The sequence below is a fragment of the Dasypus novemcinctus genome, chromosome 13 (assembly GCF_030445035.2).
Source record: "Dasypus novemcinctus isolate mDasNov1 chromosome 13, mDasNov1.1.hap2, whole genome shotgun sequence".
In the NCBI taxonomy this organism is placed as follows: Eukaryota; Metazoa; Chordata; class Mammalia; order Cingulata; family Dasypodidae; genus Dasypus; species Dasypus novemcinctus.
Genome location: NC_080685.1, coordinates 55,276,101 through 55,302,105, shown reverse-complemented (window position 1 = coordinate 55,302,105; position 26,005 = coordinate 55,276,101). Strand labels below are relative to the sequence as shown.

The window sequence follows — 26,005 nt, the reverse complement described above, 5'->3', positions numbered from 1 at the left end:
AAAAAGTGTAAGCTGGGTAGAAAGATGAGCTAAGAAAATGTTATTACAGCAAAAATCAAAACATACAGGCATTCAAATTAGAAACAATTTAAGCATGAGTGTTGATTGGAACATTCAGTGGGCTGTGGGAAATATTAGAAATCAAGCAACTCATAGCTCAGAAACATCTGGGAGATCCACGCAGGTCTCTCTCTATATTAACCCTGTAATGAATGGAGTCTTAAAAACAGTTGACTGATCTGGTAAAGAGAAAATCTACCTATTTGTTTATGTTTTGTTTTGTTTTGTTTACGATTTTATATCTTGATTTAAATGGTTTTGTTTTCTATTCATTTTTATCTGATAATTCTTTTTATTGTTTTATTCTATCTAGATAGAATTGTTGTAAATTTACAATTTCATAAAATTGAAATTTCCTGCTTATAGACCAGGAGACTCCAGCAGCCAGATTGCCACCATCCTTCAGTCCAAGGCAGGGGTTATTAAACTTTTTTGTTACAAGGACCCCGTAGCCAGTCAGGTGAAAAACACTGACCCCTTCTCAGAATGTAGTGGCAGATAGTTTTATGACACTCAATACTGGCATGTCTTTAAATTAAATTTTAGGATTATTTAAAATTACATTTTACAACTTTCCCATAAGTTTAATACCTGACAACCTAGCACAGTTCAACATCTGTTCAAATGGTCATTTTCAGCAAACATTTAGAAATTCAAGTTTTCCCACAGCGTCATAAAACCATGTCAGCCATCTTTACCAACCTTTTTGCAGGCAGTTATCCACTGCACTCAGAACAACACTACATCAAAATAAAAATCATGCTAAATCCACAATATACTGTGTATTATTTAATAAACATATCACACCTCCACCAACACATCCCCACAAGAATGTTTTTAAATGCATAAAATAAAATTATAAAGAAAATCAGTTACATATATTGAAATATAGTTACTAAAATAAAAAACCTATTATATATTATACTATACTACTTATATATGTGCTTCTTTCTTAACACATTAAATAATAACCCAATACATCAAAAATATAGGAGAGTTAAAATTAAAATTTATTTTTTAAAGACATTTCGATGTGCAAACGATGTTTATCTCGAATATGAACATTAAACTGTGGTGTAGTGTAGTGTTTGACAAGGCAACAGACATATCATGCTGGACATCTAATCGAGTTGATTTTTTTCAATTCAAGTTCACAGACCCCTGAAATCTTTCCCCTTGTGGGTCTGTGGTACCTCCGGTTAAGAACCCCTGGTACCAGGCATTCCCAGGGTTCAGGTGCCTGTTCTTTCTCTCTATCTCACCTGGTGGCAGCTAATATATATTGCAGGGTAGAAACAAATAATGGGAAAACAAAAATATATTTGTTTTGAACTCAAAGGCTGTTAAAATTGATGACCAAATTTGGATCCAGCTGCAGGAGCTCATTACAGTGAAGGGGACATGATACATGTTATGGGAACAATATAGGTAAAACTTGGTGAAGTCCCTTTGAAAGAACCAAGATTTTGCTATTGTAAAATGGATTGAGGGCTACTTTTTTTTTTCTCCTTGTCTTTTCATCATGTCTAAAATTCACACATTTTAATGTTTGGATATACTCATAGTGGAAACAATTAAAAACAACAGCTGGGGGGGTACTGGGTTCCTGGTTGAGGGGGCTCTGTCGTGGTCCCTAGGGGAGCAGCGGCAGTCCCCCAGGTACAACAGTAAGAACCAGGAAGGAATGAGGGTCCAACAGTGGGCTCCTGATACAAATGACTATGCTTGTGAGCCTATACTCCTGAAATAAGAACAAGGCCTAGAGCCTTCATGTTACTCAAATGTGGCCAGTCTTGAAGCCAAACTCAGCATGTAGATGCAGTACATTCCCCCCAGCATGGGACATGACACCCGGGGATGAGCCTCCCTGGCACTGAGGGATCACTACCAAATACCAGCTGAAGATGCAACTAGAAAATGACCTTGAATTAAAGGTTCAATGCAGATCAGCAGAATATCCCTGTCTACATATAATAACATGACTTTAAAATGCTGTTTGACCTAATGTAAGGGGGAAATGGAAAGGAGAAATGAGTTTATATGGCTATGAGTCTCTAAAAAAGAGTCTGGAGGTTGTCAGAAGGATTGCCCTTATGCACACCTGAGCAGAGTCTCAGAGACAGATAAAGTAGATACAACCCCAGGTATTGGTTCTTTTGAGGGATAGAGAGACCCACGGGTTCTATGGTCATGGCAGATGGGGTTCACTGCCATGTCAGTTGGCCCTTCTTTGGAGCCGGTGTTTCTGCATGATGGAACTGGACTCAGATGGGATCTCTTTTCACAAGACTTTCATGCTACTTTACTGGAATTGTAGTTGGTGTTGGGGTTTAAGATATATTTAGGGGATTTGAATCTCTGGACTGACAATATGATAGCCAGGCCCTGAGCCTCAACAGACTTCAGCTCCTACACTCTGATTTATTGGACTTACCCCACTCAACTAACATGGAGTTGAAGAATGTCAACCACCACACTATGGAGCCTAGAGTGCCTACAACTGAAAGCAGGAGGATTGCATCCAGTATCCATGTGGAATCGAAGCCCCCTCTTGACATAGATGTGCAATGGACACAACCAATCCAATATCCACAGAGAAAATGTGGCATTGGTGTGGGAAGGGTGGCCATGGTGGCTGCTGGGTGCGGGGAATGGGAGGAAGAGATGAGATGTGGAGGCGTTTTTGGGACTTGGAGTTGTCCTGGGTGGTGCTTCACGGACATACGGGACATTGTAGATCCCCCCAGGGCCCACTGGATGGAACATGGGAGAGTATGGGCTATGATGTGGACCATTAACTATGAGGCACAGCGATGCCCAGAGATGTACTTACCAAATGCAATGGATGTGTCATGATGATGGGAGAGAGTGTTGCTGTGGGAGGAGTGGGAGGTAGGGGCTGTGGGGTTGAATGGGACTTCATATTTTTTTAATGTAATATTTTTTTTAAAATGAATAAAAAAAAAGAAAAGAAAATAAAATTCACACATTTTAACTCAGTAGCTAAAAGGCTTTGGAATGCTAAAATGTTTTCAGACTCAGCACATTACTATTAGCTTTAAGATCATTTAAAGTACACTCCAGGGAAGGGGACTTGGCCCAGTGGATAGGGCATCCATCTACCACATGGGAGGTCCACAGTTCAAATCCCGGGCCTCCTTGACCCATGTGGAGCTGGCCCACATGCAGTGCTGATGCTCGCAAGGAGTGCCCGGCTGCGCAGGGGTGCCCCCTGCATAGGGGAGCCCCACACGCAAAGAGTACGCCCTGTAAGGAGAGCCGCCCAGCCTGAAAGAAAGTGCAGCCTGCCCAGGAATGGTGCTGCACACACGGAGAGCTGACGCAGCAAGATGATGTAACAAAAAGAGACACAGATTCCCATGCTGCTGACAACAATAGAAGAGGACAAAAAAAGAACATGCAGCAAATGGACACAGAGAACAAACAACTGGGGTGGGGGGGGAAGGGGAGAGAAATAAATAAATAAATAAATCTTTAAAAATAAATAAAGTACACTCCACACAAAGATGGAATAGTAATTAATTAGATATAATAACATTTTTAAATGAATTGAAAGTATGCCACAAATGTAACTACATAATAATCATATTTCAAATGCTAAATTGAAAATGGAAAAAGAATAAAAGATATGGAGAAACAACATAATTGAAGAAATTCAGGAAATTTCAAATCTCTTTCTATACTAAGTCAATGTGGCTCAGTGCACTGAACACCTAATTAGATGTATGATATCCAGGAAATCTCCAAATGCTCTGTACCTTGATTTGCTCATCTATGAAATGAGAAGGCTAACCCAGATCAGTATTTCTTTATATAGGGTCCAAAGGTAATCTGGGAGGTCTGTGATTATATATTTTCATTTTGAATGTAATCTAAATGATTAATACAAGTCTATTGTGTTTTATCTGCCCAGTAGACATATAAGAGCCACATATATACCTTTTAATTTTCTACTAGTTGTACTTAATATAAAAAAAAGTGAAAGCTACTTTAGTAATATGTTTCACGTAACCCAATATCAGAAATATTATAATTTCAATATAATCAGTATAAAAATATTAATGAAGTATCTTACATATATTTTATACTAAGTCTTGGAAATGTGGTGTGTTTATTTCCTTTAGTGCAGTATCAATTAGAACACTAAATTTTCATTATAAATGATTGATTTGCATTTAAATATCATAACATTTATAGTTGAAAAAGTAGGTTCCCAAACCCAAATTGTTCCCAATATATTTGCAAGTTTTACTACATAATTGAGTTTCAATATTTCAATTAAAAGAAATTAGCTAATATTAAATAAAATTAATTGTTCAGTGTCTTAGTTGCTCTTGCCATTTTTCAAAGGCTAAATAGCTGCTCATTGGCAATTGGCTGCCCTAGTTGATAGTGCAGATTGTGATAGTCAACTTCTAAATAAATATGGCTTACAACTTCAGGGTCCTCACTTATGTGTGTTTGGTGGGTCTTATTGAGTACCCAAAATGAAAACTTTTAGCTTTTAATGCATATAGAGAGAAAGTCTGAGGATGACTTTGTAGGAATCATTGATAATTCTTTCCCCTTGGAATCAGTCTACACATGTTTCAAGTTTTAATCAGTGGGTTAAATGATTTCTATGGCTCCTTCTTGTTTTATATGAAATGGGATGCCCCAGCTGAACCAAAAGTGAAATTCATAGACTGGTTGTTTCCAGAACTGATAGCCTAGTCATCACTTCATGTAACTATTTGCATACATTGATAGTCACAAGAGTTTGGGATTGGAAAAATAAAAGTTTGGAAGGGAGAAGGGAAGGAGAAGGAAATGGAGGACAGAGCTATCTTCTCACTGGCTGGCAGATCTAAGTATTACCCTCTATAGAGAGGGAATCCATTCAGAAGCTTGAAAGGACATTTTGATAAGGAGCATTCTGAGACCCAGTAGGCCTGCAGTGCTGCTCACTGAAGTTGCTTCAGGGTCCAGGAAAGAATGTGCAGTATCAAGTCCAGAAGATACTCCTCACCCCCTGCTGCCACAGACTCCCAGGAAGATTTGGTATTTGGGGGCCTTAGGGTGACCACCATATGAGAACTACTGAAGGAGACACTAGGACATAGGCTGGCAGTGGTAACCAAGACCCCCAAACATTTTAACTGGTGGGCAGTAGATCCAAAATGAGGTAGCAGCAAAACAAAGAAAACAAAGCCAACAACAACAACATTCACATTTCTTCTATGCACACAGATGACAAAGAAGAAATTTCCTCAGGGAGAAATTTGATTTGTGATGGGGGAGGAGAGGTGGTAGGTAGAGGTCCTGTTAGGCAGGAGGGGGTTGCAAGCTAGCAAGCTTTGGGTCTTACACTGACCTCAGTTGCCTCTGTTTATTAATGAGGTCTGGGAACCTTCAGTGTATATACTTCTATGATAAGGAATAGGATTACACTATAGTTTAATAATCTTATAAGATTGAGAAGATAAACAGCATTTAGTGATTGCTAAATGAAGAGTTGGGATATCACAAAAGTCTGTAGAATTATTTCCCATTAAGGGCTTTAAGATACAATATATTTTCACTTTGTCTGGGAAATTAAAAATAGGTCATCTTGTTAGGATGCAGAACCCAGGACAAACCACAGTCCCTGGCCTTCCAGCCTTCTATTCTCAACAACTTTATATAAGTGACATATTAGGTTAGAATGAGCATCAAGGAAGGTTTCTGTAGGGTGACCAACAGTCCAGGTTTTCCTGGATGGAGAATTTTCAATGCTAATATTGGGAAACTCCCAGGTATACCAGGATGAGTTTAGTCCCCTAAGTTAATATCACAAAGAGGCAACAATGAAAGGAACATGGCATGTTAAGAAACTGACAGGAGTGATTCCATCTTTGCCAGGTTGATGCTTTATAGAATAATGAAATTATACTTTGATCAGTTTTTCCATGGGTCAGTTGAACAACATAAGCTTAGAAACTACACTGACTTTCCTCAGGTCACACAACTCTCTAGTAGCATTAGCTAGTAGCATAGGATGGGCCAGTGGTACAAAAGCTATACTCACATTCTGCTTTTGCAACATCTGACAAGTAACTTTCTTCCCCCAAAACACCCTCCCTGCATCACTGCCTAACTGTCGTCCAATGAAGCTTAGGAGAGACCCCAGAGAAACAGTCCCAATATCTCAATACTCTGAGGTAACTTCTAAGTAAAAGTAGGTCCCTCCTAGACTAAGAAGATATGTGAATGACCCCTCACAATCATTACCAGGTACTTTTATGATGAACACTGGAATCACACAGTGATTCCACTTGGCTCACTACATTTCTTAAACAAATCAAACTCAAACACAAGGCTGAATCTCATGGTCAGAACAGACAGAGTGTCCTTGCTGGCACATTTCCATGCATGCACTACTTACTCTGCCACCTGCCCATCTCCACAGTAAGGAGCTCCGTGGACATATATCAGAGGAGGTGAAGCTTCTCCCAATTCTGCTCCAGCTTCAGCTTGAACTTGGTACTGATAAATCCGCCCGGGTGTGACCTCCCTGTGGAAACCAAGGGGCTTGTGATCATTGCATTCATAAAGTGAGATATACACTGGGTCCTTTGCAGATGGTCTGCAGGACTTTAAGGGAAATATCAGGGGGAAGTATAATCATTAAAGATATACCACGTTGTATTAAACAAAGATTAGGATACACAGTCTCACAAAACAACCAGATGTTTGAAATCACATTCATTTCCGCATTCTCAGTACATTTCACATAGTAGGTATGTAATAAATGCTTGCTGAATTAACACTGAATTTAGCAATACTAGAGAGTCTAGTAAGATGGTATTCCAGATGTATCTTTATCATGTTACATGTTCCTGAAAAACTAGTCTTTATTATCCTAGAGGTAATCAAAGAACACAGGGATGAAATCTTAAGGGTTTAGGCTCAGCCAGGACTTTCTTGAATCTGTGGATTATAATCCGTTTTCTTGTATTCAAGAGAATTCTCATCTTGAGGAGACAATCCTTAAGGGGTAAGAGCAATCTTCCATCACCACTTTTAGAACATAAAGAATTCCACAATTAAAAGTGTATTAAATATTCCGCATAGCCAAACCTGTAAAAATGCAATTCTAACAGGAATGAGTTTTATTAGTTGACACCAGCGATGGAAGGGGTTTATCAGAGTCTCTCTAGAGCTTGAGTGCAGTGATCAAGAGAAGAGTGTGAGAGGCAGAGCATATCCCAGAGGGTGGGGAAAGGGCTCAAGAAGAAGGGTTGCTGGTTCCAAAGACAAATTCCTCCCTCTTCTTAGTTTTGTCCCGTGCCTGTCCTAATTAGAAAACTATCATCAGCATCAAGCTAGGATAAGAGATACTTAGGAACTTGGGAGGACAAGGATCTCAAAAGGTTGTTGGGACTGCCATGAGTGGCTGCCATAATCTCCTGCCAAGACCTTCTCTTCTTTAACAGACTCTTCAACTCAGCCACAGAGCCTCCGCTCCCTCACTTTGAGGCTTGCAACCAGAAAACAGGAAATGTCTTGGGGTTTCAAAAATTCTATTAAAAAAACTTCTGTACTAGCGTTTAGGTATTTTAATAGAAAAGATGCCTAAATATTAAAGGCCTTTTGAATTTCCAATTACCTTACATTTTCGGGGAAGAAAATTCTCTCACAAAAATGCCAGATGTTTCAAAAACAAAACCGATTTTATGTGTCAATCTATGCCCATGGCCTCCCTTTACAAGGTAGTTTCTGTCAGACTGCTCTTACACTGTAAGTCTTAAACTCTTCTGTGGTTGAGAAAATGATTGGATGGAAATGTCAGCATTTGTTTACTCTTCTTGGGGGGAAAATGCAGCAGCAGGTAGCCCAAATCTTCAATGATCTGAGTTTATAAAAGGCAATGAGTTACTGAGGAAAGGGGCTGAAATGAGAGTCAGTGGGAAAATTGGATTGTATTCCCAAGTCTGCCACTTACTAGCTGTTCAAGCAAATTAAAATTAGGCCTTAGTGTTCTTGTCTATAAAGTGGGATATTAACATCCTCAAGAGTTTTTTGATGGACATCCAGTGAGATAACAAAACTCAATATACCTGCCTTATTAGAGAAGCTCAAAAATTATATATATATTTAAATCTATCTCCTGATCTATCTTCCATTTTCATTAGCTTTTTGACCATTTCACCATCTTCGGGTTCTAACTCAGATAGCAGGTATGGTAAGAAAAATTACACAGAAGCTCAGGGAGAACATTTTTCTCTTCTTTTTTGTAACTATGGATAGAATGAAAAATGGCCATAAATTCTTCCCATTCCAGCTGCACACCCCACTGTGATGTGACTTTGCTGCTCCTCTCATCAGGAAGAAGAGCTCCTTTTGCCACCCCTTGAATGTGGAATTGGCTGTGTAACTTGCTTTGCTAGTGGAACATTATCATATCAGCAGAGACTGTAAAAGTGCAATGCTTTGGGGCTGGCCTGCTCCTGCTGCTAAAAGCCTTTCCACTGCCATAGGAAAAAGCCCAGGCTAAGACTGCCAGAGAATGAGAGAACATGCAGAAAGAGGCTCCAGTCTTCTCAGGCATGCTAGTCATCTCGGCTGAGGCCTCTGACATGTGCCTGAGGCAATCCCTAGTGATCGAGCCTTGGCCAAGTCAGTCCACATGAGAATACCCAGTCAACACACAGAAGCATAAGAAATAATATGATTGTTTTTTAAGCCACAAAGTTTTGCGATGGTTTCTAATACAGCAAAAGCTTATTGATATAGTATCTTCATAAAACATTTGTTTTACCCCTAGTTCTCCCCCAAGGTCAGACTCCAGAAAATTATGCGATGAGGAGAATTTGCCTTTGGAGATACCAGGCTCCTACTCTAGATATTGAAATCTGTGTAGATTTCAATAACAGAACCTTAGTCTGTATTCCCAGCTCTGAGCACACAGTACCAGAAACACAGTAGAACTCACTAAATGTTTGTAGAATGAAAGAACTTAAGAAAAGAACAGAAGAGAACAAGGTGAGTTGAAAGAGAAGAAAAGTAGAAAGAGGAAGAAAAGAATGAGAAAAATTCAGGGTGATACATGCACCCTGAATGAGTCATGAAACTGATTATAGTGTTTGCAGGACCATTAACTTCTTTGCTTAACTATGGAAGAGTTGATTGCAGTCTTTGACTATTATAGGAGCTGTGGAAGACTACCACAAAGTTACAGCAAGGAATCATATGATAAATTGTGTCACCAGATAGGAGTATCTGATTCTTATTGGCTTATGTGTAGCAATTACATTCAATCCAACTAAAATACTGAGTTCATTCACACACTAAGCTCTTTTATTTTTTCATAATCATAATGATGCATCAAAAGTCAGAATACCTCCTTGTGTCTTTCTAGGAAATATATTTCTTCATTTCAGATGTGGCACTTTAGAGTGAAATCCTTCTGAGAAGATTTTAAACACTTCTCCAAAGGCATGTCAGAACATTAAAAAGTGGGAGATAGAGCTTATTGTTGGACCTTCATTCTTTTTTGGTCTTTGCCGTTGCATTTGGGTGATTGTTGTGGTTCCTTTAGGGACTGTGATAGAGCTCCCTTGGTTAGGAACTCAGCACTCCCTCAGTTGTTGTTTTTAATTGTATCCACTATGCAAATATCCAAACATTTTTATGTACTCTGGATATATGCCCTGTAGAACTCCCTGCCCACCATGTGTCCCCTGTCAATAACATCCCACACCAGTATTCCTCCCCTGCCATTGTTGAACCTCTCTGTGATTCAAAACTTCTTCAAAAGTGAATAAATAAATAAATAAATAAAATAAATAAATGTCAATTGAAAGAAAGCTAGAGAATAATCTAAGCTGGGGACTAAATAATAGTATACCTGGAGGTGGATGAGGATTGTGGTTAATAGTAAAAATACAAGAATGTTCTTCTATTGCCTAGAACAACTGTTCATCATCCTTTCAAGGGGGTAAGAATATGGAGATGCATGGGAAAATACAATTAATATAATTTATAGGTGATATTTAACAGCAACATTGTAATATTCTTGCATCAATGCCAAAAAAGGACATGTGTTAATAATAGAGGAACATAGAAAAAATATACCAAATATATGCTATAGGCCATAGTTAGTGGTAATAGTCTGATGATGTTCTCTCATAATCTGTAACAAATGTTCCACAACAATGTAAGGTGTTGGTGGAGGGATGTTGTATGGGTATTCTGCACATTATGCATTATTGTTTTGTAAGTTCAAGACTTTGCTAGTTATAAATACATGTATATTACTAACAAAAAAAAAGTGGGAGAAAAGAAAACAAATTTACCCCCAAAGCACTAGGAAACCCCACGGTTTAGAAGGCCCTACTGCCCAACTCACACATCTGTGAACTTCCTGTGAGGGTTTGTCACCACCATGGGCAAGCCACTGGCAAATGGGGGCTCGCGGAGAACCTGGTATCTCACAGGCCTGCAGCCAGAGCACAAGGGACTGTGGGGCTGAGAAGTCAGGAGAGCTGCATCAATCTCCATCCGCTCATCAAAGGTGTAGACTTTCATCCCCAAGACTTTCCCATCAAAGTGAAGTTTGATAGTGAGTGGGGTGTCACAGAAAATGTCTATGGGTCCCAGATGCACAGACTCTTGGTGCTCCAGCAAGATCTCCATGTCATAGAGTGCCTGGGAGGAGTCCATGGAGAGGTAGGTGACCCATAGGGTGAGAGTGTCGGCATGGACTGGGTGCTGGAAGAGCAGCTCCAGGCTACAGCCTTCTGCAGGGCAGGGGACTGTCATGTTCATATGGTACAAGTGGAGCTCTGGACTCCAGGCCTGCAAGCTCGGCTCGCAGGGCTGATCCACATCTGGAGGCCCTGGGGGAGATGAGCAGAAAAACACATCAGGAACCACCATTAAAAATCTGAAAAATGAGTAGCCCCTATCAGTGGCCAGAAAAAAGAATGAAGAATGTGGTACTTCTGAACTTTGAATTCCTACAAAGGCTGATCAACTTAGTGTATTAGATCTTAAGTACTACCAAGGACAAAGTTGTAACAAGTCAAATATATTATGCTCTAGTTTCTGTATCACCTCTATCTGGTGTCCTCTAACAAGAGAACTGAAGCAAGGATTTGGGACTGGAGTAGCCCAGATGCTTGGTGAAAACATGAAGCTGATAAAGAGCCATTAACTCATTAGCAGAGGAGAACTGTTTATACTTATTTTACTAATAATTTATGTATAAATTAATGCTTCTGAAACTCTGTTTTATTTATTAAATAAGGTAAATGTAAATTTCAGTCTGTTACTATGCACTTTGTTTAGCTAGACTCTTCACAAAACTTCTTTTAGTTCCTAAGATCCACCCTGGCAGTCCTTCCAATTGACTTTTAACCAAACTTTAGAACTATACATTGAAATTTCCATTTCAGTTCAGGTATATGTGAGCAGGTAGTTCACAGTAGAGAGGAAATATGAACACATGATTGAGGGGAAAAATGGAACTTCAATAGCCAAGTAAAAATGTAATGCTGAAGGCTCAAATAATACTTATGTTTTAAAGTCAGCTCTGTGGGGATAATCCCTCAAGGTGAGATTTTACATTACATGAACAGAATCAAAGAGGAAGCATTGATTTAGGTACCAGTAGAGTTGGGCTCTTGGCACTATGCCATTAGCTGTGTGACTATGGCAGGTCTTTCTAACCCTCAATTGCCCTATTTATGAAGTAAGTATTCATATTTAGCTGCCTATCTTACTAGGATCGTCTAGAAACGCTATAGCTAATGTTACATAGAAATTAAGTCTCTGCTTTTGATTTATTCACCACTTCAGAATTTGGAAAAGAAAGCGTATCCTAAAGCCCAGAGGAAACAAGTTCAAATGTGTGTGTGTGTGTGTGTGATATCTTATGGCCCGTAAAGTTTTTGCCTACATTGTGAGTCCATTCATTCTTTTGTTCAGTGAGCCAGTGTACAAAAATGAGCTGAGTACCTATTATAAACCTGGCACTGATGTAGGTATGACTTAAGAAGTGAGCAAGAGTGATGAAAGCCTTGCCCTCATGTATCTTACAGTAGAGTGATAGGTGCAAGAATAAATAGATAAAGGCACATAGAGTATAATTTCAAACAGCAGTGGTATCTTTGAAGAAAAAAGTAAAGGAGGATAAGGGGATAGAGAATGATGGCATGTGCTTGGGGGCTATTTTAGATTATAAAGCTATAGAAGATCTCTCCAAGCAGATGAAACTTAATCAGGGACTATGTCTGATTACATTTTCTATTCCCCAGAGAATTTAGAAAGTACGGCATGGTCAATAAGTATCACTAAATGTTGGTAAATACATTTTTATCATATCTCTATATCCATGTGTTTGTGCCTCTCTGCTTGGGATTCAATCACTTTTATTCCATACAATTTAAATATAAATTGTTTCTTCACCCTTTCAGAGAAAAGGAAGATCAGTGTTTCTTAGCAATATTTTCCAGTGCTTATCCCAAAATAATAACAGAGTAAAGGCCCTCTGGAAACCAAGCAAACAGCAGCAATACTTTCCAGAACACTTTTTTAAAAGTTATTATTTCAAGTTAAAAGATGAATTAGAGGCCCTGAAATTTGATTTGGTTTGCATTAGATGCAGTACTAGAATTAGAATACATAACTTCTAGCTATTCTCTCCCATACAGGAAAACATTGAAATTTTTGAGGAATTTAAAAGAAAAAGTATAGTGCTAGTGGAGTCAGACTTGAAAATATCAGTACAGGATACGCTGTTTGCCACAGAAATGGCCTTTCATAAATGTGAATCTCTAAATGAGTCCAATGCAGTGCCACTAAAGGTTTATATTCCTTTTTTCATTTTTATCTGAAAACTTTCACTTGAAAAAACTCAATTATGATCAATCAAGTAAACTGTCTCCCTTCACATTTCTCCTTGCGGCTCTTTTTGAGTAACTGTAGGCACAAGTTGCATCTTGCAGATGCTGTAGACTTTTTGACAAATATCCTCCTTATTTTGCTGTCAAGGTCAAGACTGCAAACTAACTCAAATAGGACTATGTCTGCATAGTTTTCAGGATTTTGATAAATGTAAGAAAAAGCCAAGGTTAATACTGAAGAGGGTGATGATAGAAGACACCACCCCATTTATCAGGAGGTACAAACACTAAATTTCAATAGCATTTTTGGGACTTGAATTAAGAAGAGTTTCATGCTATAGTCTTATTGGCTTTGATATACATATTTGAGTGGGTATATAAGTGTTTGAGAAGGTGGGGGGAGAGGGAAAGCGACAGAGTGAAAACATTTTCAGTATGCTGGCACATACCTAAGATAGTATCCAAAGCACAACCAGTACCAGTGATTAATAGACTCATAAAAGAGCATAGATCAGAACAATCAGTTTGGAACACCTAGTCCACCCTACCCCCACCAAGACATGCTCAGCCAGTGTATGAGTGTTCCCCATAATGTGGTCTACGAGATCAATTTACACTGTCATGTTACAAAGCAGCTCCATGGGCCAGTAGATACATGCCATACTTCAGTCCTGAGCAGTAACACCTGCAGTCACCTTCTGAGTTCAGCTGACTTACTTCTATTTCCTTCTCTCCTACAGCCTGGCCTCTGCTTCACCACAGTCATTGAGCCTATATGTAAACCACACAGCTTACAAAGGTACTGGGCAGTTTTTCCAAGGCACCTGGAGTTGTCCAGCAAATCACACACACACACACACACACACACACAACATTAACTATTACTCCCCTTGCCACTACTTTTCAAAGCAAGAGGATGCTCCACCCTTTTACCTTCATCCCCATTCTCAGTGGCCACCTAAGTATAAATCAAAAGACTATGGTAGTGAAGTCCCAGGAAGATGGCAATGGAGTAGGCAGACAGGGCTCAACTCTCTCACACAAATAATGGAGAAAGGGCCAAAAGCTCTCCAAGGGACCTGCTTTGGGGGTCAGCAGACCAGGACAGTGCTACACAACTCCTAGGAGAGTGAGGGAGAGAGAGAAATGAAGAATCTGAAACAACAAATGTGAGTTACCAAACCCCCACAGTGGCTGAGAAGGTCTTCCCTCCTCCACCCCCAAGATAATAAGCCAGGGTAAATTGCCTGTCTCACTGCAGCCAACTGAGAGAGGAACAGACCTCCTCCTCCCTGTCGGCTATTATAAGAGAAATGAGAGTGTGTGGGGGGTTTTCTCTTCAGTGAATTCAGTCAACAGGGCTTCCTTTGAATGTGGGAAAACAGATTAAAAGAAAGACTTCCAAGGAAAGGAGTGTTGAGAAGTGCTTTCTGCCAAGGAAAGGAGTGTTGAGAAGTGCTTTCTGCTGGCCAGTTTTGAAACTGCAAAATGGCTTTTAGGACTCCTTTAGCCCAAACTCCTGGGAGAAAATCTGTGCCCCATTAGTGAGTCCTTGGCCCAATTTTGGTAACTTAAGCTGGGCAATTTTAAAGACTTAGAATAAGTTGAACTAAATATCAAAGAAGAGCTGTGAAAAGAAACAATAGGCAAGAGGGAGAAATTGGCCATCTGTGTATACTCACCAACATATTCAGATGCCTAGACATCAGCAAAAAATTACAAGCCAAACTAGGAAATAGGAAGAGATGGCCCAGACAAAGTGACAAACCAAATATCATAGAAGATACAGGATTTAAGACAATTAATCAATTATAATTACACAACTCTCATCAATCAACCCAAAGAGTAAAGAAAAAATACAACTAAAGAGATAAAGGATATTCTGAAGATGACACTGGAAGACCGTAAAGAAAAGTTTGAAAGTCTGAAAAGAAAAGTAACAGAGTCTATGAGATGGAAAGACACAATGCATGAGATTAAAAATACATTAGAAGCACATAAGAGCAGATTTGAATTGTTCAAAGACAGAATTAGTGATTTTGAAGACATAACATCTGAACTGGAAAAGACAGGAAAACTGAAAAAGAGAAAAGAATAGAAAAAATGGAACAGGTCTCAGTGACTGAATGACAAAATGAAATGCAAAAACAAACACATTATCGGTGTCTCAGAATAAGTGGATGGAAAAGGGGCAGAAAGGATATTTGAGGAAATAATGACCAAAAACTTCCCAGCCCTATGAAAGATATAAATATTGATCTCCAAGAAAAACAATGCACCCCAAACAGAATAAACTCGAATAGACCTACACTGAGACACCTACTATTCCGAATGACAAATATCAGAGATAAACAGAGGATTCTGAAATGATCAAGAGAAAAGCAAAGCATCACATAAGGGGGAACTTTGATAAGATTAAGTGCTGATTTCTCATCAGAAACTATGGAGGTGAGAAGAAAGAGGTATGATATATTTGAGGTACTGAAAGAGAAAAACCCTGACAGCCAAGAATTCTGTATTTCACAATGTTGTCCTTCAAAAATGAGGGTGAGTTCAAAGTCTTCACAGAAAAACAAAAACTGATAGAATATGTTATGAAAAGATCAGAACCACAAAAGATATTAAAGGGAGACCTGCAGCGAAAGGAAAAAAACAAGGGCAAGAGACTAGATAAGACTGGAGAAATGAAGATTATTAAGAAGGGTAGATTAAAGGGTAAAAAGACAGACAATAGTAAGATGTGACAACAGAAAGCCAAAGGACAAAATGAATGAAGTAAGTAATGCCTTTATAGTAATAACACTGAATTTTAATGGCTTGAATTCTCCAATTAAAGACATAGACTAATAGAATGGATAGAAAAAATATGAGCTGTCTATATGCTGTCTACAAGAGACTGACCTCAGATGTAAGGACACAACCTGGTTAAATGTGAAAGATTGGAAAAAAATATTCCATGCAAATAATAACCAAAAAAGATCTGGAATAGCAATACTAATATTGGACAAAACAGATCTTAAATGCAAAACTGTTATAAGGGATGAAGAAAGGCATTATATATTAGTAAAAGGGGCAATTCAACAAGAAGAAACAACTATACTAAATATCTGTGCACCTAACCTGGGTGCCCCAAGATATATGAGGCACACACTGGCAAAACTGAAGGAAGAAATCGATGTCTCTACAATAATAGTTGGAGACTTCAATATACCACTCGGTATTGGATAGAACATCTGGACAGAAGATAAATAAAGAAACAGAGAGCTTGAATAATATGATAAATGAACTAGATCTAACAGACATTTATAGAGCATTGCACTCCAAAAACAGCAGGATATATATTATTTTCAAGCACTCAGGATACTTATCCAGGATAGACCATATGTTGGATCATAAGACAAGACTTAATAAATCTTAAAAAACTGAAATTCTGTTTGATTGTAACAGAATGGAGCTGGAAATCAATAATGAATGGAAAAAGAGAAAATTCATAAATTTATGGAGATTAAACAATACACTCATAAGTAATTAGTGAGTCAAAGATGAAATCGCAAGAGAATTCAGCAAATTTCTTGAGATGAATGAAAATGAGAACACAAAGTATCAAAACCTGTGGACAAAGGCAGTCCTGAGAGGGAAATTTATAGCTCTCAATGCTTACATTAAAAAAGAAGAAAAAACTAAAATTGCAGAGCTAACTGCACACCTGGAGGAAATAAAAAATAACAGCAAACAATCCCAAGCTGAGCCAAATGAAAGAAATAGTAAAGATCAGAGCAGAAATAAATGAAATTGAGAACAACAACAACAACAAAATAAAATAAAATAGAATCAACAAAGCCAAAACTTGGTTATTTAGAAGATGGACAAAACTGACAAACCCTTAGCTAGACTGACAAAGATAAAAAGAGAGAAGATGCAAAAAATAAATAAATAAATAATTAAAATGAGGATATTACTTACTGACCCCACAGAAATAAGAGAGATCTAAGAGGATCCCATGAACAACTGTACACCAACAAACTAGACAATGTAGGCAAAAGGGAAAAATACCTAGGAATGTACAAACAACCTATACCGAACCTGTTAGAAAGAAGATCTCAACAAACCAGTCACCAGTAAAGAGATTGAAATAGCCATGAAACAACTCCCCAAAATGAAAAGCCCAGGACCAGGCAGTTTCACAGGTGAGCTCTACCAAGCATTCAAAGATTTAATACCAATCTTACTTAAGCTATTCACCTTGAACAAGAAGGAACACCACCAAACTCATTTTAATATCACCATAATGCCAAAGCCAGATAAAGATATTATGAAAAAGAAAATTACAGACTCATTTCCCTAATGAATACAGATATAAAAATCCTCAACAAAATACTTGCTAATCAAATTAAATAACACATTAAAAGAATTATTCATCATGATCAAGTGGGTTTTATACTCGGCATGCGAGGCTGGTTCAACACAAGAAAATCAATCGGCATAGTATACCATGTTAATAAATCAAAGAAGAAAAACTGCATGATCCTATCAATTGATTCAGAAAAGGCATTTGAAAAAATACAGCATCATTTCTTAATAAAAATACTACAAAAGATAGGAATTAAAGGAAACTTTCTGAACATGATAAAGCTCATACATGCAAAACCCACAGCTAACAGTGTACAAAATGGTGAAAGACTGAAAGTTTTCCTGTTAAGACCAGGAACAAGACACGGATGCCCACTGTCGCCATTGTTGCTCAATATAATGCTAGAGGTTCTAGCTAGAGCAATCAGGCAAGAAAAAGAAATAAAAGTCATCCAAATCAGAAAAGAAGAAGTAAAACATTTGTTATTCACAGATGATATGATCCTATACCTAGAAAGTCCTGAAAAATCTACAACAAAGCTGCTAGAGCTAATAGACAATTAGGTAGTGTCAGGATAAAAGTTCAATGCACAAAAATCAGTGGTGTTTCTTACAGTAGTAATGTGTAATCTAAGAAGGATGACTGAACAGCACATGAAAAAAGTGTTCCATATCACTAGCTATTAGGGAAATGCAGATCAAAATGATAATGAGATATCATCTCACACCACATAGAATGGCCATTATTAAAAAAAAATAGGAAATAGTAAGTGCTGGAGAGGATGTAGAGAAACAGGAACACTTCTTCACTGTTGGTGGGATTGTAAAATGGTACAGCTCTCTGTGGAAGACAATTTGGTGGTTCCTCAGGATGTTAAATATAGAACTACCACATGATACAGTAATTCCTCTACTAGGACATATACAGAAGAACGGAAAACTGTGATGCAAACGGACATTTGCACACTGATGTTCATAGTGGTGTTATTCACAATTTCCAAAAAATGTAAACAACCCAAGTGTCCATCAACCAAGGATTGGATAAACAATATGTAGTCTATGCATATGATGGAATACTATGCTGCAGTAAGAAGAAATGAAATTGGAAACATATGATAATATCTTGAAGATATTATACTAAATGAAATAAGCCAGACACCAAAGGTCAAATATTGCATGGCTTCACTAATATGAGCTAAATACAAATAATAAATGTTTATAGTTAAAAATTTAGAGTATACGTTATTAGGAGATAAGAGGAGGGCTGTGAAGGAGTACTGATTCTTAATATATGTAGAAGTTTTAACTAAATTGACCTTAAAAGTATGGAAATGGATAGTTGATGCTAATACATTATAGTGAGTAGTAGCTGGTTTATAAATGGGACTGTGGTCAAAAGAGGTAGTCTAGGGATGTAAATATCAATTGAAAGAAAGCTAGAGAATTATTTAGAGTCTGAATAATACAGTGAACCCAGAGGTGGATGAGCATTGTGGTTAATAGTACAAAAGCAGGAATGTTCTTCTGTGAACTAGAATGGATGTATGTCATTGCAGGTTGGTGGGAATGTGAAGAACCATGGGAAAAATACAATTAATGTAACTATAGTTAACAGCAATAGTCTTGCATCAATGCCAAAGATGTACTGTGTTAATAATATGGAGGTATGGAAAAAATATGCCAAATGTATGCTATGGACCATAGTTAGTAGTAATCGTCTGTTGATACCATTTCATAATCTATAACAACATTGTGGTATGTTGGTGAAGGGGTGTTGTATGGGAATTAGTCACATGTGTATGATTGTTTTGTAAGTTCACAACTTCTGTAATAAAAACTTATTTTTAAAAATTTAAAAAGTTTTATTCCATGGCCCAATTTTTCAGACACAATGTGCTTTTCTTAAATGAAACCATAATAAAATTTGTATCCTCTCTATTAAATAAATGCCTTAAAAGTCTGTTTTTCATTACACTTTCTGAGTTCCATGTATATTACATATGGGACAAACTCACTTTTTTTGGCTTAATTATAAATACTACATGTATGGTAAAAAAAAAAAAACAAAACTGGGCAAAAGTCTTGAATAGACTTTTCTCCAGAAAAGAGGTACCAATGGGCAGAAAGCACATGAAAGAATGTGCAACATCATTAGCCATTAGGGAAATGCAAATCAAAACCACATGAGATATCATTTCACACCCACTAGAACGGCTACTATTTTTTCAAAAATGGAAACTAACAAGTGTTGGAGAGGATGTGGAAAAATAATAACATTCATTGCTCTTTGGAATATGAAATGAGCGGAAAACAATTTCTGTTTCAAGGAGTTGTGGAAAACAAATTGACTATTTCTCAAAAAGTTAAGTATAGAATGAGCATATGACCCAGCCATCCCACTTCTAGATATCATCCAAAAGAATTGAAAACAGAGACTTAGATACTTGTACACCAATGGTCACAGTAGGATTATTCACAATTGCCAAAAGATGGAAGCAACCCAAGTGCTCATCATAGATAAATGGATAAACAAAATGTAATGTATACATAAAGTGTAATATTAAGACATAAAAAGGAATGAAGTTCTAATACATATGAAGACACATATTGAATACATGCCTTGAATGCATCATGCTGGGTTAAACAAGCCAAACATAAAAAGACTAATATTGTATGTTCTCACAGATAAGAAATAATTAAAATAAGCAAATTCATAGAGTCAGAAACTAGAATACAGATTACCAGGGGCTGGGGTGGGTGTAGGAAATGGGGAGTTAATGTTTAATTGGTATAGGATTTCTGATTAGGGTGATTGAAAAAGTTTGGTAATGGATGGTGGCGATGGTAGCACAACATTATGGTTGTAATTAACACCACTGAATTGTATACTTGAACATGGTTAAAAGAGGAAATTTTAGTTTGTATATATGTTACTAGAATAAAAATCTTAAAGAAACATAGTACTATACAACACAAACGGTGAATTCTAATGTAAAGTATGAACGGTAATTAATAGATAATTATAACAATGTTATTTCATCAATAATGCACACTAATGCAAAGGGTTCTAATAGGGAAAACTGAGATGGGTTTGTGAAAACTGTATTTTCTGCATGATATATCTGTAAACCTACAACTTCTCTAATTAAAAAATAAATAAGTTATCAACAAAAAAAGCTATGGTACTTTACCTACAGCTTCCTCTGGAGTCCAGTAACCTGAAGAATCACACACACGTCGGGAAGAGGCTGTGTGTACATACTGACGAAAAGTTCCATCTTCAGTGCAGGCTCCACACAGGTTGCCCGGGTCTCTGAGGAGACAAAAAGAGAGAGATGTGGAAAATCCATCAGATGAACTGAGATAAGGAAATGTGTAAGACCTTTTGGGATGAACGGTAATTGTTAATGAGTTTCTAGATGGCAGCTGGGAATACAACTTTGCTCAACTCATTTTCTTCGTGTGTAGGCCCAATCTTTGCAAAATTCATAGTGACAGGAAAATCTTAAGGTCATGAAGCAGAAAATTTTAACTAAGTCCGTAAAGGAGGCACAAAGAGATAAACGCAGGCAACTTCTATCCTAGGATCATTTAAAGATGAAACAATTACAATTCAATTTTTCAATATAAAATTCCTTTGTGCACTGACTCTCACTGTCCTCCAAAGACCCTTACTAATGCGAAGAACAATTTTCAGAGTAAACTTTTTAGCCCTGTATTGGTTAGGCTAACATGTCAACTTGGCCAGGTAATAGTGCCCAGTTGTCTGGTCAAGCAAGCCCTGGGCTAATTGTAATACAAGGCCATTGCATGGACTTTAATCATCAGTGAGTTGATTGCATAGAGGCTGATTACACCTACAATCAACCAAGGAGATTGCCGTCAGCAATGAGTGATGTTTCATCCAAACAGTCGAAAGCCTTAAAAGTGGAAGAGATTTCAGCATTCCAGGAGAGAATTCCCATCTCTACTTCAGACAGCCAGCGTCTCCTGGAATCTCATCAAGGACCTTCTTTGGAACCTCTGGTTTGCAGCCTGGGCTGTGGAATTTGGACTTGCGCATCCCCATGGTCATGTGAAAGAATTTTATAAAATCTCATACTATTTCCAGACATCTCCTGTAGGTTCTGTTTCCATAGAGAACTCCGATTAATACAAGACTTATGTTTTTATATTTTAACCCCCCTACTCTTAACCACACATACAGAGGTCATGTGAAATATAATATCCTTTGGCTCTCCATTGCCTATGGGGATATATCCAAATTCCTTACCATGACCCAAGGTTCTTCACAAGCTAGCTCCAGCCTCATCTGCTGGCGTTCCCTCACAAACTTTATGCTCCCATTACTATGAACTTATCACCACTCCACAAATATATCAGGCCCTTAGCTCAGCTCTGTAAAACATGCTGCTCCCTTTGCTACCAAAGAGTCTTCCCTAGCTTCTCTAAACAGCAAACTCCTACTCACTCTTTAAGACCCACATAAATGTAACCTTTTCAGTGGTACTTAGCTTGACTCCTCTGAATGTCTGGACCACCCTTTTCTGTGCTCTCATTGTATCTGCTGGCTTCTTTCTTAAGGAGCTACTCTGTGATGGTGGGAACTTTCATTCACATTCTTTCTTCTTTTTTACCTGTGAACAGATCTTGACTTAGATCTATTTTTCCTTCTATTCCCAGCAACTAGCAGAGGGACTGGACTCAGCTGTTCCTCTATAAATGCTTGCATTATGAAGGTCTATAAGACTATTATACAGTCTATAAGGAGCTCTTCAAGCCAAATAACAAGGGAAAATCATTCCATGGGACTCATCTTTGATACTTAGAAGCTTTATAGGGGTCCAGTTATTAATGACAGATCTGAAAATGGAGGCATCAAATCAGAGTCTCTCAACAGGTCAAGAGGGAAAGTAATATCCTATAAAACACTAGAAAAATAGTATTGTTAAAAGGGGTGATAATTATGATAGCAGCTACCATTTATTAAGTACCTTCTATGTATCTGGCATTGTATCCCTAGGTCCTTTTTTGTAAATCTCTATAACATTCTGTGTTTTTCTAAGTGAGGAAACTCAGGCTCAGAGAGGGTAAGGAAATTGCCTAGGATCACATAATAAGTTACTCAATTCTTTTGAATATGTTCCCAAACATCTAGTGTCCAGTACTTTGGCAACTGAAAGGTGTAGTTAAGTTCCAACCTCTGAATTCCATCAGCACTCATGTCTAATGTGGACACAACTCAAACCACATTTCCTTGATGCACTTGGCCCTTCCGGGGCCATTGCTGAGTGCGTAGCTAGAGCTCTGTTCTGACATGAGGATTTCAAATACCTACTGGGGGTGGAGTAAACACAGCTCAAAGCATGACACAAATTGCCGGTATGTGACGTGAATATCCCTGACACATTTATCAGGAGGCCTCAGAAATGTAGCCCACCTCGCTTAGAAAGGAAGCAAACTGTAGCCTTTTCTGCCAACAGACTTGTAGCAAGCCACTAGTGATGTATGCATTATCGTAATATTTGTACCAGAGAGAGAATTGAAAGATTAAATTGTTTACACATGTTACATAAACTGATGTAAATCTCTGGTTTGCATAGACCCACAGAGGACTTACTGTTCAGCCAGTCCAACCAAAGCGGCACAAGTTCACACTTGCAGGAAGATGATTCTTACACACATCACATAAATATGTGTTGACTCATAAACAGAGCCTGTGAAAGCCTGGGTGCTGATGACAATGAAAACTACTTTATAGGGTTGTGAGGTCTAAGTGATATAATGCATTAGGTATGTATCAAGATCTCAAGGGCAGGTACCAGGGCCACAGGAGGCTGGAAGTATCACTTTGAATAAGAATTTGCAGGCTTCCTGCCATCCCCCTCTTCTTTCCCCAGGTTTTTAGCAAAGCTTGTGTACATATAAACATGATCCAGGGACACCCAGCTCCTTACTGGGGCATGGCACCCAGACAGGAAGTATAGCAAGTGGAAGATAGGCTAACCACCTGTGAACTGAGAAAGCCTCAACTGCAAATAAATCATCTATTCTCTCTCTCCAATCTCTGAAATTCCAGCATCAGAGCTTTGTCCCCCAGATCCATTTCTATTCAGTTGTGGGGTCTTGGGCTGGCCACAAGAGGCCTCTCTGTGCCTTGGGTTTCTTATATAACAGGAATTGTGCCTCCTGCAAGGACTAAATATGACAATTGCACAATCCTTCATACTTAGCAGTGCCAAATAAATGGTGGCTACTTTTGTTACTTAGAATACAGTGGCAGGTTTTGAAAGAGGAGGGGTGGGTGCTCAGGCCACGGCTGGGGTTCTGGTCCTTCTCTGTTACGCCACAGGTCATCCCCCCAACTCCCACCCTCACTGACTGTGAAATGCCATTCTTTTCCTTATCTTCTCTCCTTTTTTACAAAAATTTCCCTGATATTCCATCATACTGATATGCAAAGAATGGATGAAATCTCAAGTTTCAGGTATTGGTTTTTCTTCAATAAAAATGCATTAAGTGTCTCTTGCAGCAGACCATGGGACAAAGATACAAAAAGCCATTCTTCCCCCAAAGGAATTCCCAGTCTAGTGGGGAAGATAGAAAAGTGAACAGATAATGAAAATTCCACAAGATAATGGCCGTGATTAAGGCATGGGGTGTAACAGGAGGCAAAGAAGGTGTCAGAAACTCCCACATAAGCTAGTTCAAGCCGTGATGCACAGCTTGTGGCAGTGTAATTTCCTACCCACCAACCCCAGAACTCCCCAAGAGAATAAGCCTATGTCACTTCCCCTTAACACCACCATGCTAGTAGTATGTCACGGCCCCACCCTCATAGCCAGTTGGAATGGCTGACTTGGACAGGGGTAAATGCCCCCCTGGTCTGCCAGTTCATCCTTTATCACATTCATCAGCTGCAGGAAGTCTGTCAGATGTGGCATTTCCATTTCTGACAGACATCTCCATGCAGAGTGAGCCCACATGATGAGCCATTGGGTTCTGCTAGGGAGATAAGAACTGAACAGGGTGTAGGAACCATCCCTGAGCAGTCAGACACACAGTGATAGCTCCAATTCGGGTCTTCTTGCTTCAATTCTACCCATTGTTCATTAGAAAATACACCTCCTCTTTATGCCCCAGAGAAAGTGGTACCAGTCCCACAGGCAAGCACCTCTCTCACCTGTCATACACAACCCCACTGATCACAGGCAGCCAGTGGATTGTAAGGGACTCATGGTTCTGCCTGATGACCATGGGTGGGATGGGGATGGGGGTGGGCTTTTTACTTCGACTCCATTGCTGATACACAAGGTCCAAGTAGCAATGCATTCGAGCCACTTGGTTAGGGGTGAAGCTGTCGGTGCAGTTATCATCTGTGGAGGCAAAATAGGAAACATTAGAGATGGAGGTTTTAATCTGCAAAGCTGAAAAAGCCAGAATAAATTCTCTCTTGTTCACAGCTGACTCACCAGCACCTATCATAACACCTAAGTTTATTAAGCTCAATAAACACTTGTTGAATGAATAAATGTATTCGGCTCCAGAAACTATCTGAGCTGGAAACGGGAAAGAGAAGGTAGGCATATAGTGCTTACTTTTCATTGAAACAGGACCATTACCTTGAGGTTGGCTTGACCAGGGTGAGACAGGCCCTCAGGGTGCAGGGCAGGATTGCTTTGAGCTGATGATCGCTTATCGAGCAAACCACAAGATGGCAGTGTTTCAACATACGGTCTTTACATTTGGGAACATTTGTGGCTTTGCAGACACCTGCTTCATTGCTAGTGACTGCCAGGGTTACTGAGTATTCCCTGGAGAAACTCGAGGAAGATAGACAGCAGGGCTAGGATCACTGGTCCCAGCCCTACTGTTGGAGCTGGCAAAATCCCCCTTTGAGGTACATTTTCCATTGAGTTAGTGAGGGAGTTAGCTTAGTTTCAAGACTTTTCCAGTGAGAACACTAGTCAAATGCTTCCCTCTGTTTCCTCTGCCCACCTCAAAGCTGGCACCTAAGCAGCTCTGCCCTCTGAACCCCAGTGTCAAATCTCTCTGCCCCTGGCAAGGGCGGCTGTATGGTTCTTGAGGAAGCAGGGGCACCGGTGCCTAGGAATTTGATGCACCTGAATTATTCCCCAAATGAAACTGAGATAGAAACATCATGATAGGTCACAGAAGAGGCCAGCTCATCATTTCTTTTCCCCTTCAAAATTATAATCAGGGTCTAGTGGTGCATCTTTTTTTTTTTTTTTTTTTTTTTGTAGTTCTAGAAGGACTTATCATGAAATAATGTCTTGGATCTTATAGAAAAATTGCCTTCACCATTAAAATAGGTCATCAAACCAAATAGGTCTGTAATTTTAGGGGTAAATTTGAGTCTCATTATTAAGAGACTTACTGGTGGTCCTAATTGTCAAAAACAAGGAAGGTGTAAGAAGACAGGAAAGAAGTATAATTCAGGAGTTGGACTGAGGAAGGACAAGTAGACCAGATAATAGAGTTGGTTCCATGGTCAGAAAAGCAACAATTTTTTAAAATGAGGTGGCACCATTCTTTTTTGATAGGAAAGCTAAGAATCTGTCCTTGGGTAGTGTTAGAAGAAGAGAATCTAATACTTTAATTTTTTAAAAAAAGGAAATCTTAACCTTAAAATCAGCAAGGTATCTTTGCTGGCAACTTCAAAAATAGTATGACCAGCCACCTTGACC

The 26,005-nt window shown here is 38.7% G+C and overlaps 1 protein-coding gene across 1 annotated transcript in view; it reads right to left on the bottom strand.

Moving 5' to 3' along the window:
* Window positions 1–26,005, bottom strand: part of PAPPA2 (pappalysin 2) — a 331,690-nt gene that overhangs the window by 177,269 nt on the left and 128,416 nt on the right. The window contains exons 5-8 of the mRNA XM_058310161.1: window positions 24,481–24,673; window positions 20,489–20,610; window positions 10,451–10,940; window positions 6,485–6,613 (exon numbers count right to left, since the gene is read on the bottom strand). Coding sequence (XP_058166144.1) covers window positions 6,485–6,613; window positions 10,451–10,940; window positions 20,489–20,610; window positions 24,481–24,673 — 934 coding nt within the window. The remainder of the gene's footprint in view (window positions 1–6,484; window positions 6,614–10,450; window positions 10,941–20,488; window positions 20,611–24,480; window positions 24,674–26,005) is intronic.